The 14,793-nt window shown below is 44.5% G+C and overlaps 1 protein-coding gene across 1 annotated transcript in view; it reads right to left on the bottom strand.

Annotated features, from left to right (window-relative positions):
* The window catches only part of LOC109892330 (E3 ubiquitin-protein ligase UHRF2-like), a 51,219-nt gene that overhangs the window by 20,276 nt on the left and 16,150 nt on the right, over window positions 1–14,793 (bottom strand). The window contains exon 2 of the mRNA XM_020484801.2: window positions 7,928–8,374. Coding sequence (XP_020340390.1) covers window positions 7,928–8,374 — 447 coding nt within the window. The remainder of the gene's footprint in view (window positions 1–7,927; window positions 8,375–14,793) is intronic.

Raw genomic sequence — 14,793 nt, forward strand, 5'->3', positions numbered from 1 at the left:
AGACAGAGCCTTCAGTCAGGCTGCTGTTTTCATGTGGTCCTGTCATCAGCTCCAGGAGAGACGGATAGTGAAAGCAGACATGTTCATCTCTACAGGCCAATGGGGACTGCTAATTGACAGGGACATCCTCTGGGCCACACGCCAATTTGTTTATTATATTTATTTAACTAGGCAAGTCAGTTAAGAACAAATTCTTACTTACAATGACGGCCTACCAAAACGCAAAAGGCCTCTTACAGGGAAGGGGGCTGGGATTAAAAATACAAATATAGGAAAACATACTACAAGGGAGACACCACAACACTACAGAGACCTTAAATCAAATCAAATCTAATTTTATTTGTCACATACACATGGTTAGCAGATGTTAATGCGAGTGTAGCGAAATGCTTGTGCTTCTAGTTCCGACAATGCAGTAATAACCAACAAGTAATCTAACTAACAATTCCAAAAAAAAAAAAAACTACTGTCTTATACACAGTGTAAGGGGATAAGGAATATGTACATAACGATATATGAATGAGTGATGGTACAGAGCAGCATAGGCAAGATACAGTAGATGATATCGAGTACAGTATAACATATGAGATGAGTATGTAAACAAAGTGGCATAGTTAAAGTGGCTAGTGATACATGTATTACATAAGGATGCAGTCGATGATATAGAGTCCAGTATATACGTATGCATATGAGATAAATAATGTAGGGTAAGTAACATTATATAAGGTAGCATTGTTTAAAGTGGCTAGTGATATATTTACATCATTTCCCATCAATTCCCATTATTAAAGTGGCTGGAGTTGAGTCAGTGTCATTGACAGTGTGTTGGCAGCAGCCACTCAATGTTAGTGGTGGCTGTTTAACAGTCTGATGGCCTTGAGATAGAAGCTGTTTTTCAGTCTCTCGGTCCCAGCTTTGATGCACCTGTACTGACCTCGCCTTCTGGATGACAGCGGGGTGAACAGGCAGTGGCTCGGGTGGTTGATGTCCTTGATGATCTTTATGGCCTTCCTGTAGCATCGGGTGGTGTAGGTGTCCTGGAGGGCAGGTAGTTTGCCCCCAGTGATGCGTTGTGCAGACCTCACTACCCTCTGGAGAGCCTTACGGTTGAGGGCGGTGCAGTTGCCATACCAGGCGGTGATACAGCCCGCCAGGATGCTCTCGATTGTGCATCTGTAGAAGTTTGTGAGTGCTTTTGGTGACAAGCCGAATTTCTTCAGCCTCCTGAGGTTGAAGAGGCGCTGCTGCGCCTTCTTCACGATGCTGTCTGTGTGAGTGGACCAATTCAGTTTGTCTGTGATGTGTATGCCAAGGAACTTAAAACTTGCTACCCTCTCCACTACTGTTCCATCGATGTGGATAGGGGGGTGTTTCCTGAAGTCCACAATCATCTCCTTAGTTTTGTTGACGTTGAGTGTGAGGTTATTTTCCTGACACCACACTCCGAGGGCCCTCACCTCCTCCCTGTAGGCCGTCTCGTCGTTGTTGGTAATCAAGCCTACCACTGTTGTGTCGTCCGCAAACTTGATGATTGAGTTGGAGGCGTGCGTGGCCACGCAGTCGTGGGTAAACAGGGAGTACAGGAGAGGGCTCAGAACGCACCCTTGTGGGGCCCCAGTGTTGAGGATCAGCGGGGAGGAGATGTTGTTGCCTACCCTCACCACCTGGGGGCGGCCCGTCAGGAAGTCCAGTACCCAGTTGCACAGGGCGGGGTCGAGACCCAGGGTCTCGAGCTTGATGACGAGCTTGGAGGGTACTATGGTGTTGAATGCCGAGCTGTAGTCGATGAACAGCATTCTCACATAGGTATTCCTCTTGTCCAGATGGGTTAGGGCAGTGTGCAGTGTGGTTGAGATTGCATCGTCTGTGGACCTATTTGGGCGGTAAGCAAATTGGAGTGGGTCTAGGGTGTCAGGTAGGGTGGAGGTGATATGGTCCTTGACTAGTCTCTCAAAGCACTTCATGATGACGGATGTGAGTGCTACGGGGCGGTAGTCGTTTAGCTCAGTTACCTTAGCTTTCTTGGGAACAGGAACAATGGTGGCCCTCTTGAAGCATGTGGGAACAGCAGACTGGTATAGGGATTGATTGAATATGTCCGTAAACACACCGGCCAGCTGGTCTGCGCATGCTCTGAGGGCGCGGCTGGGGATGCCGTCTGGGCCTGCAGCCTTGCGAGGGTTAACACGTTTAAATGTCTTACTCACCTCGGCTGCAGTGAAGGAGAGACCGCATGTTTTCGTTGCAGGCCGTGTCAGTGGCACAGTATTGTCCTCAAAGCGGGCAAAAAAGTTATTTAGTCTGCCTGGGAGCAAGACATCCTGGTCCGTGACTGGGCTGGATTTCTTCCTGTAGTCCGTGATTGACTGTAGACCCTGCCACATACCTCTTGTGTCTGAGCCGTTGAATTGAGATTCTACTTTGTCTCTGTACTGGCGCTTAGCTTGTTTGATAGCCTTGCGGAGGGAATAGCTGCACCGTTTGTATTCGGTCATGTTACCAGACACCTTGCCCTGATTAAAAGCAGTGGTTCGCGCTTTCAGTTTCACACGAATGCTGCCATCAATCCACGGTTTCTGGTTAGGGAATGTTTTAATCGTTGCTATGGGAACGACATCTTCAACGCACGTTCTAATGAACTCGCACACCGAATCAGCGTATTCGTCAATGTTGTTATCTGACGCAATACGAAACATCTCCCAGTCCACGTGATGGAAGCAGTCTTGGAGTGTGGAGTCAGCTTGGTCGGACCAGCGTTGGACAGACCTCAGCGTGGGAGCTTCTTGTTTTAGTTTCTGTCTGTAGGCAGGGATCAACAAAATGGAGTCGTGGTCAGCTTTTCCGAAAGGGGGGCGGGGCAGGGCCTTATATGCGTCGCGGAAGTTAGAGTAACAATGATCCAAGGTCTTTCCACCCCTGGTTGTGCAATCGATATGCTGATAAAATTTAGGGAGTCTTGTTTTCAGATTAGCCTTGTTAAAATCCCCAGCTACAATGAATGCAGCCCCCGGATAAATTGTTTCCAGTTTGCAGAGAGTTAAATAAAGTTCGTTCAGAGCCATCGATGTGTCTGCTTGGGGGGGGATATATACGGCTGTGATTATAATCGAAGAGAATTCTCTTGGCAGATAATGCGGTCTACATTTGATTGTGAGGAATTCTAAATCAGGTGAACAGAAGGATTTGAGTTCCTGTATGTTTCTTTCATCACACCATGTCACGTTGGCCATAAGGCATACGCCCCCACCCCTCTTCTTACCAGAAAGATGTTTGTTTCTGTCGCCGCGATGCGTGGAGAAACCCGTTGGCTGCACCACTTCGGATAGCGTCTCTCCGGTGAGCCATGTTTCCGTGAAGCAGAGAACGTTACAGTCTCTGATGTCCCTCTGGAATGCTACCCTTGCTCGGATTTCATCAACCTTGTTGTCAAGAGACTGGACATTGGCAAGAAGAATGCTAGGGAGTGGTGCACGGTGTGCCCGTCTCCGGAGTCTGACCAGAAGACCGCCTCGTTTCCCTCTCTTTCGGAGTCGTTTTTTTGGGTCGCTGCATAGGATCTGCTCCGTTGTACTGTTTGTAAGGCAGAACACAGGATCCGCGTCGCGAAAAACATATTCTTGGTCGTACTGATGGTGAGTTGGCGCTGATCTTATATTCAGTAGTTCTTCTCGACTGTATGTAATGAAACCTAAGATGACCTGGGGTACTAATGTAAGAAATAACACGTAAAAAAACAAAAAACTGCATAGTTTCCTAGGAACGCGAAGCGAGGCGTTCGGCCATCTCTGTCGGCGCCTGCTGGGTTTGAGTACATTTAAATTTGAGTACATTTAAATCTCAAAAACAGTAGCACATCAATAATACAGGTACCCTGAACCTGCAACAATTGATCACAAACAAACTAAAACAAACGTTAGCTTTCAGAGATATCACTACTACTGTACTCGTCTCAGTAGCAGTATCAAAGTTAGGCAGATTTTTGGTGTTTTCTGTTCACATTAAGTTAAGTAATACAATACATATACTACTTCCTGTTCATTATGTGTGAGTGTGCTTACCTCGTCAGTTTTATCTACTGAGTAAACCTGTTTGCTGTTCAGTCATCTCCATCATTAGTCATAATATAATAAAATATGCTATTTATCAGACAGTGAGTCAGAGTGCACAATGGTACATTTGAGTGTTTAAGTAATCCTGTTAGTACACTACAATGCCAAAGGTTTGTGGCTATTTCAGGCTATTTGGCGATTTCAGCCACACCCGTTGCTGACAGGTGTATGAAATCAAGCACACCGCCATGCAATCTCCATAGACAAACATTGGCAACAGAATGGCCTTACTGAAGAGCTCAGTGGCTTTCAAAAGTGACACCGCCATAGGATGTCACCTTTCCAACAAGTCAGTTTCATCAAATGTCTGCCCTGCTAGAGCTGCCCCGGTCAACTGTAAGTGCTGTTATTGTGAAGTGGAAACATCTAGGAGCAACAACAGCTCAGCCACGAAATGGTGGGCCACACAAGTTCACAGAACGGGACCGCCGGGTGGTGAAGCCCATGGCACGTACAAATTGTCTGTCCTCGGTTGCAATACTCACTACAGAGTTCCAAACGGACTCTGGAAGCAACATCAACACAATGACGGGAGCTTCATGAAATGGGTTTCCATGGCTGTGCAGCCACACAAGCCTAAGATCACCATGTGCGATGCCAAGGGTCGGCTGGAGTGGTGTAAAGCTCGCCATCATTGGACTCTGGAACAGTGGAAACGCGTTCTCGGGAGGGATGAATCAGGCTTCACCATCTGGCAGTCTGACGGACTAATCTGGGTTTTGGTGGATACCAGGAGAACGCTACCTGCTCGAATGCATAGCGCCAACTGTAAAGTTTGGTGGAGGAGGAATAATGGTCTGGGGCTGTTTTTCATGGTTCGGGCCCCTTAGTTAGGGAAATCTTAACACTCCAGCATACAATGACATCCAAGTCTATGTCCAAAAGGCTCCTTATCAGCCTCTAAGACTGCTGAACAATTAATCAAATGGCCACCCAGACTATTTACATTGACACCACCCCCACCCTTTGTTTTTACACTGCTGCTACTCCCTGTTTATTAGATATGCAGTCACTTTACAACTACCTACCTACCTTATTATTTTACTTTAATTTATTTAGTAAATATTTTTTAAACTATTTGCTTAAAACTGCATTGTTGGTTAAGGGCTTGTAACTATTTCACGGTAAGATCTACACCCATTGTATTCTTATTTCAGCATGGACAGTGCACAAAGCGAGGTCCATACAGAAATGGTTTGTCGAGATCGGTGTGGAAGAACTTGACTGGCCTGCACAGAGCCCTGACCTCAACCCCATCGAACACCTTTGGGATGAATTGGAAAGCCGACTGTGAGCCAGGCCTAATTGACCCAACATCAGTGCCAGACCTCACTAATGCTTTTGTGGCTGAATGGAAGCAAGTCCCCGCAGCAATGTTCCAACATCTAGTGGAAAGGCTTCCCAGAAGAGTGGAGGCTGTTATAGCAGCAAAGGGAGGACAACCTCCATATTAATGCCCATGATTTTGGAATGAGATGTTCCACGAGCAGGCGTCCACATACTTTTGGAACTGAAAACACAGCTGCAGTCATCTCCTTGATGGCGCTATAAGCATTGAGCCAAGAGACTGTCTTGTCCATGTTCCAGCACATATCTTTTACAGCCGCTGTGGTTCGCCAGCGGCAGGCCCTCTCTCAGGGCTGGGCTCTGGGTATAGTGTGTCTCTGAGCTTGGGTCTACAAGGCATCTTTAGGCACACACTCCCCTGCAGCTTGGCTTTGTGTGTGAACAGTGTGTCCATCAAAACGTAGCAGCTCCACCATTTACTGTAAGTGAGTATGAATAATAAAAAATACCAAGAGAAATTCCTAGCAACCATTTGTTCCATGGTAATATGGCTTCTAGAACCTGTTATCTGATTCTAGGCCTAGGGGAGATTAAAATCTGTAGAGCAACATACCATGAGGTAAAAGACGAGGTACAGTCCCATCCAGACATCACTCAACAGGGACACTTGAGTACAGGGCCAGTATTCAAAACGCTTATCAGAACAGGATTGCCGTTGTATGACGCGCCCCCCCCCCGTCCATATAAATCCTATTCATTATGATCTAAAAGGCTACACTGATCCTATAGCATAACTCCCACTCTGAGACGCTTTGTGAATAAGGACCCATAACAATATATCAACCTCCCCTGGCTGTGACCCCATTCTCCAAGGGTGACTCGGGGAGAGTTGGGATATGCAAAAAAAATAAACATTTCCAATTCACACATGTGAAATAGGACAGATAAAAGCAACCCAGCCACCTCACACACACCAGTCAGCCAGACAGACCCCTGACTGGCACCCACACCACTGGACCTGCTACAGTAGCTAAACACTCCTGAGCACTGTGTCCTGGCCGGCCGGTCACTATGGAGATGGAGTTCAGATCGCTGAGGGAGTTGAGACATGGCTGCCAATTCAAACTACCACAGGCATGTGGGCCCAAACCACAGCAATGCAAAGGGGAAAAGGTGGTGAAATGAGGCCGCATGACCTGCTGCTGGTGTACCATTGCCATGAAGGAAATTAACGACAAAACATATTTCAGTATCTCCTAAATTGTGAATGCTCTCTATAACCAGCTGAGCTATAGTAGAGTTGTGAAAGCTCTCTCTCTCTCTAACAAGCTGAGCTATAGTAGAGTTGTGAAAGCTCTCTCTCTCTCTAACAAGCTAAGCTATAGTAGAGTTGTGAATGCGCTTTCTATAACCAACTAAGCTATAGTAGAGTTGTGAAAGCTCTCTCTCTCTCTAACAAGCTGAGCTATAGTAGAGTTGTGAATGCTCTCTCTATAACCAACTAAGCTATAGTAGAGTTGCGAATGCTCTCTCTCTAACCAACTGAGCTATAGTAGTTGTGAATGCTCTCTATAACCAACTAAGCTATAGTAGAGTTGTGAATGCTCTCTCTATAACCAACTAAGCTATAGTAGAGTTGTGAATGTTCTCTCTATAACCAGCTGAGCTATAGTAGAGTTGTGAATGCTCTCTCTATAACCAACTAAGCTATAGTAGAGTTGTGAATGCTCTCTCTATAACCAACTAAGCTATAGTAGAGTTGTGAATGCTCTCTCTATAACCAGCTGAGCTATAGTAGAGTTGTAAATGCTCTCTCTGTTACCAACTGAGCTATAGTAGAGTTGTGAATGCTCTCTCTCTAACCAGGTGAGCTATAGTAGAGTTGTGAATGCTCGCTCTCTAATCAACTGAGCTCCGACTGAGGACTGTCTTTTTGATTAGAGCTCCCTCGAAACACAACCCAACCAAGCCACAGTGCTTCTTAACACAGCGCCCATTCAACCCGGAAGCCAGCCGCACCAATGTGTCGGAGGAAACACCGTACACCTAGCGACCTGGTCAGCATGCACTGCGCCCGGCCCGCCACAGGAGTCGCTAGTGCGCGATGAGACAAGGATATCCTGCCGGCCAAACCCTCCCTAACCCAGACGACGCTAGGCCAATTGTGCGCTGCCCCATGGGCCTCCCAGTCGCGGCCGGCTGCGACAGTGCCTGGGATCGAACCCAGAGTCTCTGGTGGCACAGCTAGCAATGCGATGCAGTGCCTTATACCCGCCTCCCGGTGGCGCAGTGGTCTAACAATTTTTACGTTGGTAATCAGTTTATAATAGCAGTAAGGCACCTCAGGGGTTTGGGTATATGACCAATATACCACGGCTAAGGCCTCTATCCAGGCACGACGCATTGTGTCCACCCCCCGGGCCTTTTTGCTTAATTATATTCTTATTCTATAGCATATTATCCCACAGCCTTTCGTATACAAACCACAAATGAATCAACCTGAGAGAAAATTGTACCACAGTCTCTTTTACCTTGAACACCCCAATTCCCGCGTCTATGAGGAAGGGACGTGTAGAGGTTGATGGCTGGTTGTCGTGCTTCTCCAGTGGTGCCGGTGGACCAGAAGAAGACTCGTCTCCGTTGTTATTGGGATCACTGGTGATATTCGTGTTCTTACTGGTAGTTGTACTGATGTTGGTGGTAGTACTGGTGTCGCCAGTGGTGGTTGTGTTGTTGTTGACTGTGGTGGGTTTGGGGGTAAGTGTTGGGGCCACGGTGGTAGGTTTAGAGGGGGTGGTAGCTGCACCAGTCGTAGTGTTGGGGGTGGTGGGGGGCATTGTGTCACACTCCTTGGGGCTGACGACAGGGGAGATGACGAGAGGACTGTCTGGAGCGTCCCCCGCTTGGGAACGGATAAGCAGCTGGACGATATCGTTCAGACCCACGTTGTAGTCATACAGTGTGTGGCCATCTTCCATCTGAAAAATAAAAGACACAAATCAATGTCAGATAGGCAGCTATTTTTTGTTTTCGGCGTTTTCCTCTTGAGATGGGTAAAACAGCTTTGGGATAGTAAAACAGCATCTGGCCCTCTTGCATCTGAAAAATACATACAAATTGATCTGGTAGGCAGACATATTGGGGGGGGGGGGGGGGGGGGTACTGGCCGACATTTGTGCGATATTAAATCATCAGCATAGCGTCACTGACCCGTCGTCGGAAGCGTAAGCCGAGCACAAGCTGGTTGTCAAGGGACAAACACAGAGCAAAGACAGAATTCTGCAGAAGGCTGAGGAGGGACAAACACAGAGCACGGCAAAGACAGAATGCTGCAGAGGGACAAACACAGAGCACGGCAAAGACAGAATGCTGCAGAAGGCTGAGGGACAATGTGTTGATGCTCAGCACCATTCAGAATCAAAACCTATAAAAGACCTGAACTAAGAAGAGCTACTACACCTCCAGACTCAATCAATAGCTCTGCACCACCTGTCCTGTACCAGACAGGTTTCTATCTACTCTGTCCATGGGCCAAATGTCCTAGTTGTTATGCGACCAGGGGGATAAGGCTAGGGAATCATTTTACAGTGGGGGCTACATCTCTCAAAATGAAATAATGGGAAATAATGCATCTTAGTTGTGACAATGAGAACAAGAATATTCCAATAAGAAATAACACCATTGTGAATCGGGAAATATGCTGTACATTTGAATTTTTCTCCCCAAAACCAGACATCCATTCCTGAAGTCAGCACAACAAATGAACACAAATCTCTGCCTTCCACTGCATGTTTTCCTCCAATAAATGCATACAGTCTTAGAAGGGGGGGTAAGTCGCTATGACAACCAATAAAGGACCCCCCTCCCCCCGTGTTTATGTGTGTGTCTATCTGCTGTGTGGCGTTGACAGCATAGTATAGAAATATAATTACTACCCATCACAGAACATCGACTTGAATGGAATGTCCGTTTTAGTAATTATATTTCTATGGTAACCATCCTGGACAAAAGGACACTAGGCAGGCTGCGGCACACTGACTTGAATTCATCTATTGTGTTGGGAAAGGGGCAATGATGATATGCATGGAACGCTATAACACAGTGTACATTATCTGCATTAGACCTTTCATCGGAGGGTCAATGACTATTCACATTATATCCCTCTGCAGCCACGAACTAAGCAATCCACTTTCTATCAAGACGTTTTATAGGCTCCTTAGGTTGCAACAAGAAAAATACTAAAACACTGGTGCAGTTAGTACATGATATTGAATGTTTTCTACAGTGCAGTCGGAAAGTACTCAGACCCCTTAACTTTTTCCACATTTTGTTACAGCCTTATTCTAAGATGGATTAAATATAAATAATCAAATCTACACACACACACACACACACACACACACACACACACACACACACACACACACACACACACACACACACACCTTAATGACAAAGAAAAAACAGGAAGGGTACCAAAACATTTCTGCAGCATTGAAGGTCCCCAAGAACTCAGTGGCCTCCACCATTCTGAAATGGAAGAAGTTAAGAACCACCTAGACTCTTCCTAGAGCTGGCTGCCCGGCCAAATTGAGCAATCGAGGGAGAAGGGCCATTAATCCGATGGTCACTGACAGAGCTCCAGAGTTCCTGTGGAGATGGGTGGACCATCCAGAAGGACAACAGTCTCTGCAACACTCCACCAATCAGGCCTTTACGGTAGAGTGGTCAGATGGAAGCCACTCTTCAGTAAAAGGCACATGCTTGGAGTTTGCCAAAAGGCACCTAAAGGACTCTCAGACCATGAGAAAACTGATGAAAACCAAGATTGAACTCTTTGGCCTGAATGCCAAGCGTCACGTCTGGAGGAAACCTGGCACCATTACTACGGTGAAGCATGGTGGTGGTAGCATCATGCTGTGGGGATGTTTTTCAGTGGTAGGGACTCGGAGACTAGTCAGGATCGAGGGAAAGCTGAACGGTACAGAGAGATCCTTGATGAAAACCTGATCCAGAGCACTCAGGACCTCAGATTGGAAGGTAAACCTTAGCCTCAACAGGACAATGACCCGAAGCACACAGCCAAGACAAAGCAGGAGTGGCTTAGGGACAAGTCTCTGAATGTCCTTGAGTGGCCCAGCCGGAGCCCAGACTTGAACATCTCTGAAGAGACCTGAAAATAACTGTGCATCGACGCTCCCCATCCAACCTGACAGAGCTTGAAAGGATCTGCAGAGAAGAATGCGAGAAATTCCCCAAATTCAGGTGTGCCAAGCTCGTAGGGTCAAAGAAGACTCAAGGCTATAATCACTGAGTCTGAATACCTTTAAAACATTTTTTTTTTTACAATTTTGTAAAACATTTCTAAAAACCTGTTATTGCTTTGTCATTATGGGGTATTGTGTGTAGATTGATGAGGGGGAAAACTATTGAATCAATGTGAGAATAAGCCTGTAACGCAACAAAATGTGGAAAAAGGCAAAACGTCTGAATACTTCCCGACTGCACTGTAAATGTTTTTACAAATTTGGTGTTTAGAAATGGTCAAGAGATGGTGACATTTTTGGCCGATTGGATAATATGCCATACATCCGGTCTATTTGAAATGTTATGGTTGGTTGGCTCACTGCCATTTGCTTTTGCAAAATTATTATTATTATAATAGTTATTTTTTTTAACCTTTATTTAACCAGGAAAGTCAGTTAAGAACAAATTCTTATTTTCAATGACGGCCTAGGAACAGTGGGTTGACTGCCTGTTCAGGGGCATGAAAATGTCACTCTTGGTGTACAAAGGGGTAATAATTGTTTATTTTTCCTTTATTTAACTAGGCAAGTCAGTTAAGAACAAATTCTTATTTTCAATGGCGGCCTAGGAACAGTGGGTTGACTGCCTGTTCAGGGGCAGAACGACAGATTTGTACCTTGTCAGCTCAGGGATTCGAACTTGCAACCTTTCGGTTACTAGTCCAACGCTCTAACCACTAGGCTACCCTGCCACCCCATAATAATAATAACAGTTGGGAGGAGCATGGCGATGCGGTATGGATAATAATAATAACTTGATATATCCTTATGTGAATAATAAATTAAGATCATGCAGTATAAATTATTACAGCCACTGTTGTTTTCATTGAGTCCCAAAATTGTTTTTAGATAGCTTGAGACGAGTTGGACCACAGAGTGAAGGAAAAGAAGCCAACAAGTGCTCGGCATATATGTGGGAACTCCTTCAAGACTGTTGGAAAAGCAGTCCAGGTGAAACTGGTTGAGAGAATGCCAAGAGTGTACAAAGCTGTCATCAAGGCAAAGGGTGGCTATTTGAAGAATCTCAAATATATTTGGATTTCTTTAACATTTTTTGGTTACTATATGATTCCATATGTGTTAATTCATAGTTTTGATGTCTTCACCATTATTTACAATTGAGAAAATAGCCAAAATAAAGAAAAATCCTGGAATGAGTAGGTGTTCTAAAACTTTAGACACACACTACCATTCAAAGGTTTGGTGTCACTTAGAAATGTCCTTGTTTTTGAAAGAAAAGCAAAAACTTTTCCCATTAAGATAACATCAAATTGATCAGAAATATAGAGTAGACATGGCTAATGCTGTAAATGACTATCGTAGCTGGAAACGGCAGATTTTTAGGCGTACAGAGGCCCATTATCAGCAACCATCTCGCCTGTGTTCCAATGGCACGTTGTGTTAGCTAATCCAAGTTTATAATTTTAAAAGGCAAATTGATCATTAGAAAACCCTTTTGCAATTATGTTAGCACAGCTGAAAACTGTTGTGTTGCAATAAAACTGGCCTTCTTAGACTCGTTGAGTGTCTGGAGCATCAGCATTTGTGGGTTCGATTACAGGCTCAAACTGGCCAGAAGCAAAGACCTTTCTTCTGAAACTCGTCAGTCCATTTCTCAGAACCAAGGCTATTCCATGCGAGAAATTGCCAAGATACTGAAGATCTCGTACAACACTGTGTACTACTCCCTTCACAGAACAGCGCAAACTGGCTCTAACCAGAATAGAAAGGAGTGGGAGGCCCCGGTGCACAACTGAGCAAGAGGACAAGTACTTTAAAGTATCTAGTTTGAGAAACAGACGCCTCGCAAGTCCTCAACTGGCAGCTTCATTAAATAGTACCCGTAAAACACCCGTCTCAAAGTCAACAGTTAAGAGGAGACTCCAGGATGCTGGGCTTCCATTAAAAATCAGCCATTTCCAGCTACAATAGTAATTTAGAACATTAACAATGTCTACACTGCATTTCTGATCAATTTGATGTTATTTTAACAGGAGGGGGGGGGTGCTTTTCTGTCAAGAACAAGGACATTTCTAAATGACAAAAACATCTCCATATATGCACCCATCTCAGTGAACTAATCCATTGTGGAGGCCTAGACTGAGAGCCAATTTATCTGAAAATGTGGTCGGAGGCTCCATATGGAGGGTGGGACGCAATTGCGGAGCCTCCAGAGACCAAATCGAGCTCCATACCGCATCGCCATGCTCCTCCCAACTGTTACAACAATGTGGAGGGCTCTGTATGGCTCTGCATTGACATGATTGGTTGACTGTAGGTGGGGGCGGTGCATCCTGTAGAAAACACAAAAACTCACTTCCTTGACAATTTCCTTCACCACAGCTTTGCACTGCTCAGCAAAGCACAAGAAGTATGAATGCCCTGATTTCTGCTGAGGCTTATCACCATAAATGCTACACGGCCAATGCAGACATCAGATTAACCATGCAGTACCCAGATGCACAATGCACTTCTCTAGAATGTGCTCTCTTCTGCCAATTTGTGCACATTCATTGTTTCATAACTTTAGTGTGAATTGTTTGCATTTGATTGTTAGCGTCTATCAATTCCCCTTTACATACATCGCCAGTAGTACATTTACCGTTAATTCCTCATCTACAATGTTTGTTTTGTTATGGTAATTTATGTTAATGCATTCAACATATTATTCCAATCTTTTACCGTTCTCATTGTCAGAGTGGACATTTTGTTTGCAGATCCCACAACCTATGCTGCTGTACTTGTGAGAAACAAGTTTTGGTTTATTTCATTCCATTTACGAGTTGTCAATTTAGTCATAGTCTTTTGTTTGAAGCGCTCCTGTCAATGCTGAGTAAGCATGAATACGCATAGAAATAGCCCTCTAGGCTACATGGCCTGCTTGCAAATGTAGGTATATTAATGTGGCCATTTGGGGATGTCTGATAGAATTTCTGATTGGCTTAACGCACAACCACTAATGAGCTGTGGAGATTCTCAAAGTAATGTTTTCTTCACCTCAAACAGCAAACAAAGTCGGTTTTAACATCCATTGAGAATGACAATAGTTCATCAATGTACTTAAAAAATCTTTCCAGCTCCGTCCCTTTCGATAACAACTCAGAGTGAAAGGGGAAAATGCTATGCTCTGATTCAGTGGAAAAGTCATAAAATAGGCCTACCTGATTACTTCTCATCAGTGCTTGACTTGAACTGAAATATGTTCCGGTACTCATTTTGGGTGCCGGTACTGTTTATATTTACGTGCAGCAGCTCCACAATACTTTTGAGCTAATATTCTATAAAGAGGAACAGGAGCTCAAGCAGTAGAACATTTGAGGTGTCAGCACTCCTCTCCGGTGAGCTTCTGCCAAAGTCAAGCACTGCTTTTTACTCCTTGCGTAAATACCCTACAGCTGTGTACGTCCTGAGCTCACTGGGCAGGAAACTGAGGGCCCAAAGTATTTTAAACAATGTTGCAAGTTAGCTAGCTCAAAAGCTTCAGCTGGACCCAAGTTCATTGTTGATACAATGTTTCAAGTTGGTTGCAGACAGGCCATGTGTAGCCAATGTGAATTATTGGATATTTATATTAAAATCAGAATGTTTTCTACCTGCAGGCTGCAATGTTTTTATTTGTTGGCTTTGTGTAGGCTATTTTTACATAACTGACAATAGAAACAACTTTTTTAGTATGTATCATTTTTTCATTTAGATAGCATTGTGATTAACCACATGACAATGATTTTGAGATGTGAAGAAGTTATCATAAATGAAACTGTTCGGCAAAAATGTGTATATGAAAACCATAACTGTCACGCAGATCAGTAGAAATGGTAAGATATAAATCGGCATTCCACATGAGAAGGGTTGATGACGACTCGTTTATTTATTTATTACCAGCAACTTCGGGATATATTTTCTTCCCCGGTTATCTAGATCTCTGGCTCCCTCGAATCATTTCTGTCTTATTTCATCAAACAGTAAGTTTAAAGTATCAGACAAGCTCAATGCATATGGATGATTTTATTAAAACACAGAGACATAGATATATATATATATATATATAGATACACATACACTTGAAGTTGGAAGTTTACATACACCTTAGC

The sequence above is a fragment of the Oncorhynchus kisutch genome, linkage group LG6 (assembly GCF_002021735.2).
Source record: "Oncorhynchus kisutch isolate 150728-3 linkage group LG6, Okis_V2, whole genome shotgun sequence".
NCBI classification, from domain to species: Eukaryota; Metazoa; Chordata; class Actinopteri; order Salmoniformes; family Salmonidae; genus Oncorhynchus; species Oncorhynchus kisutch.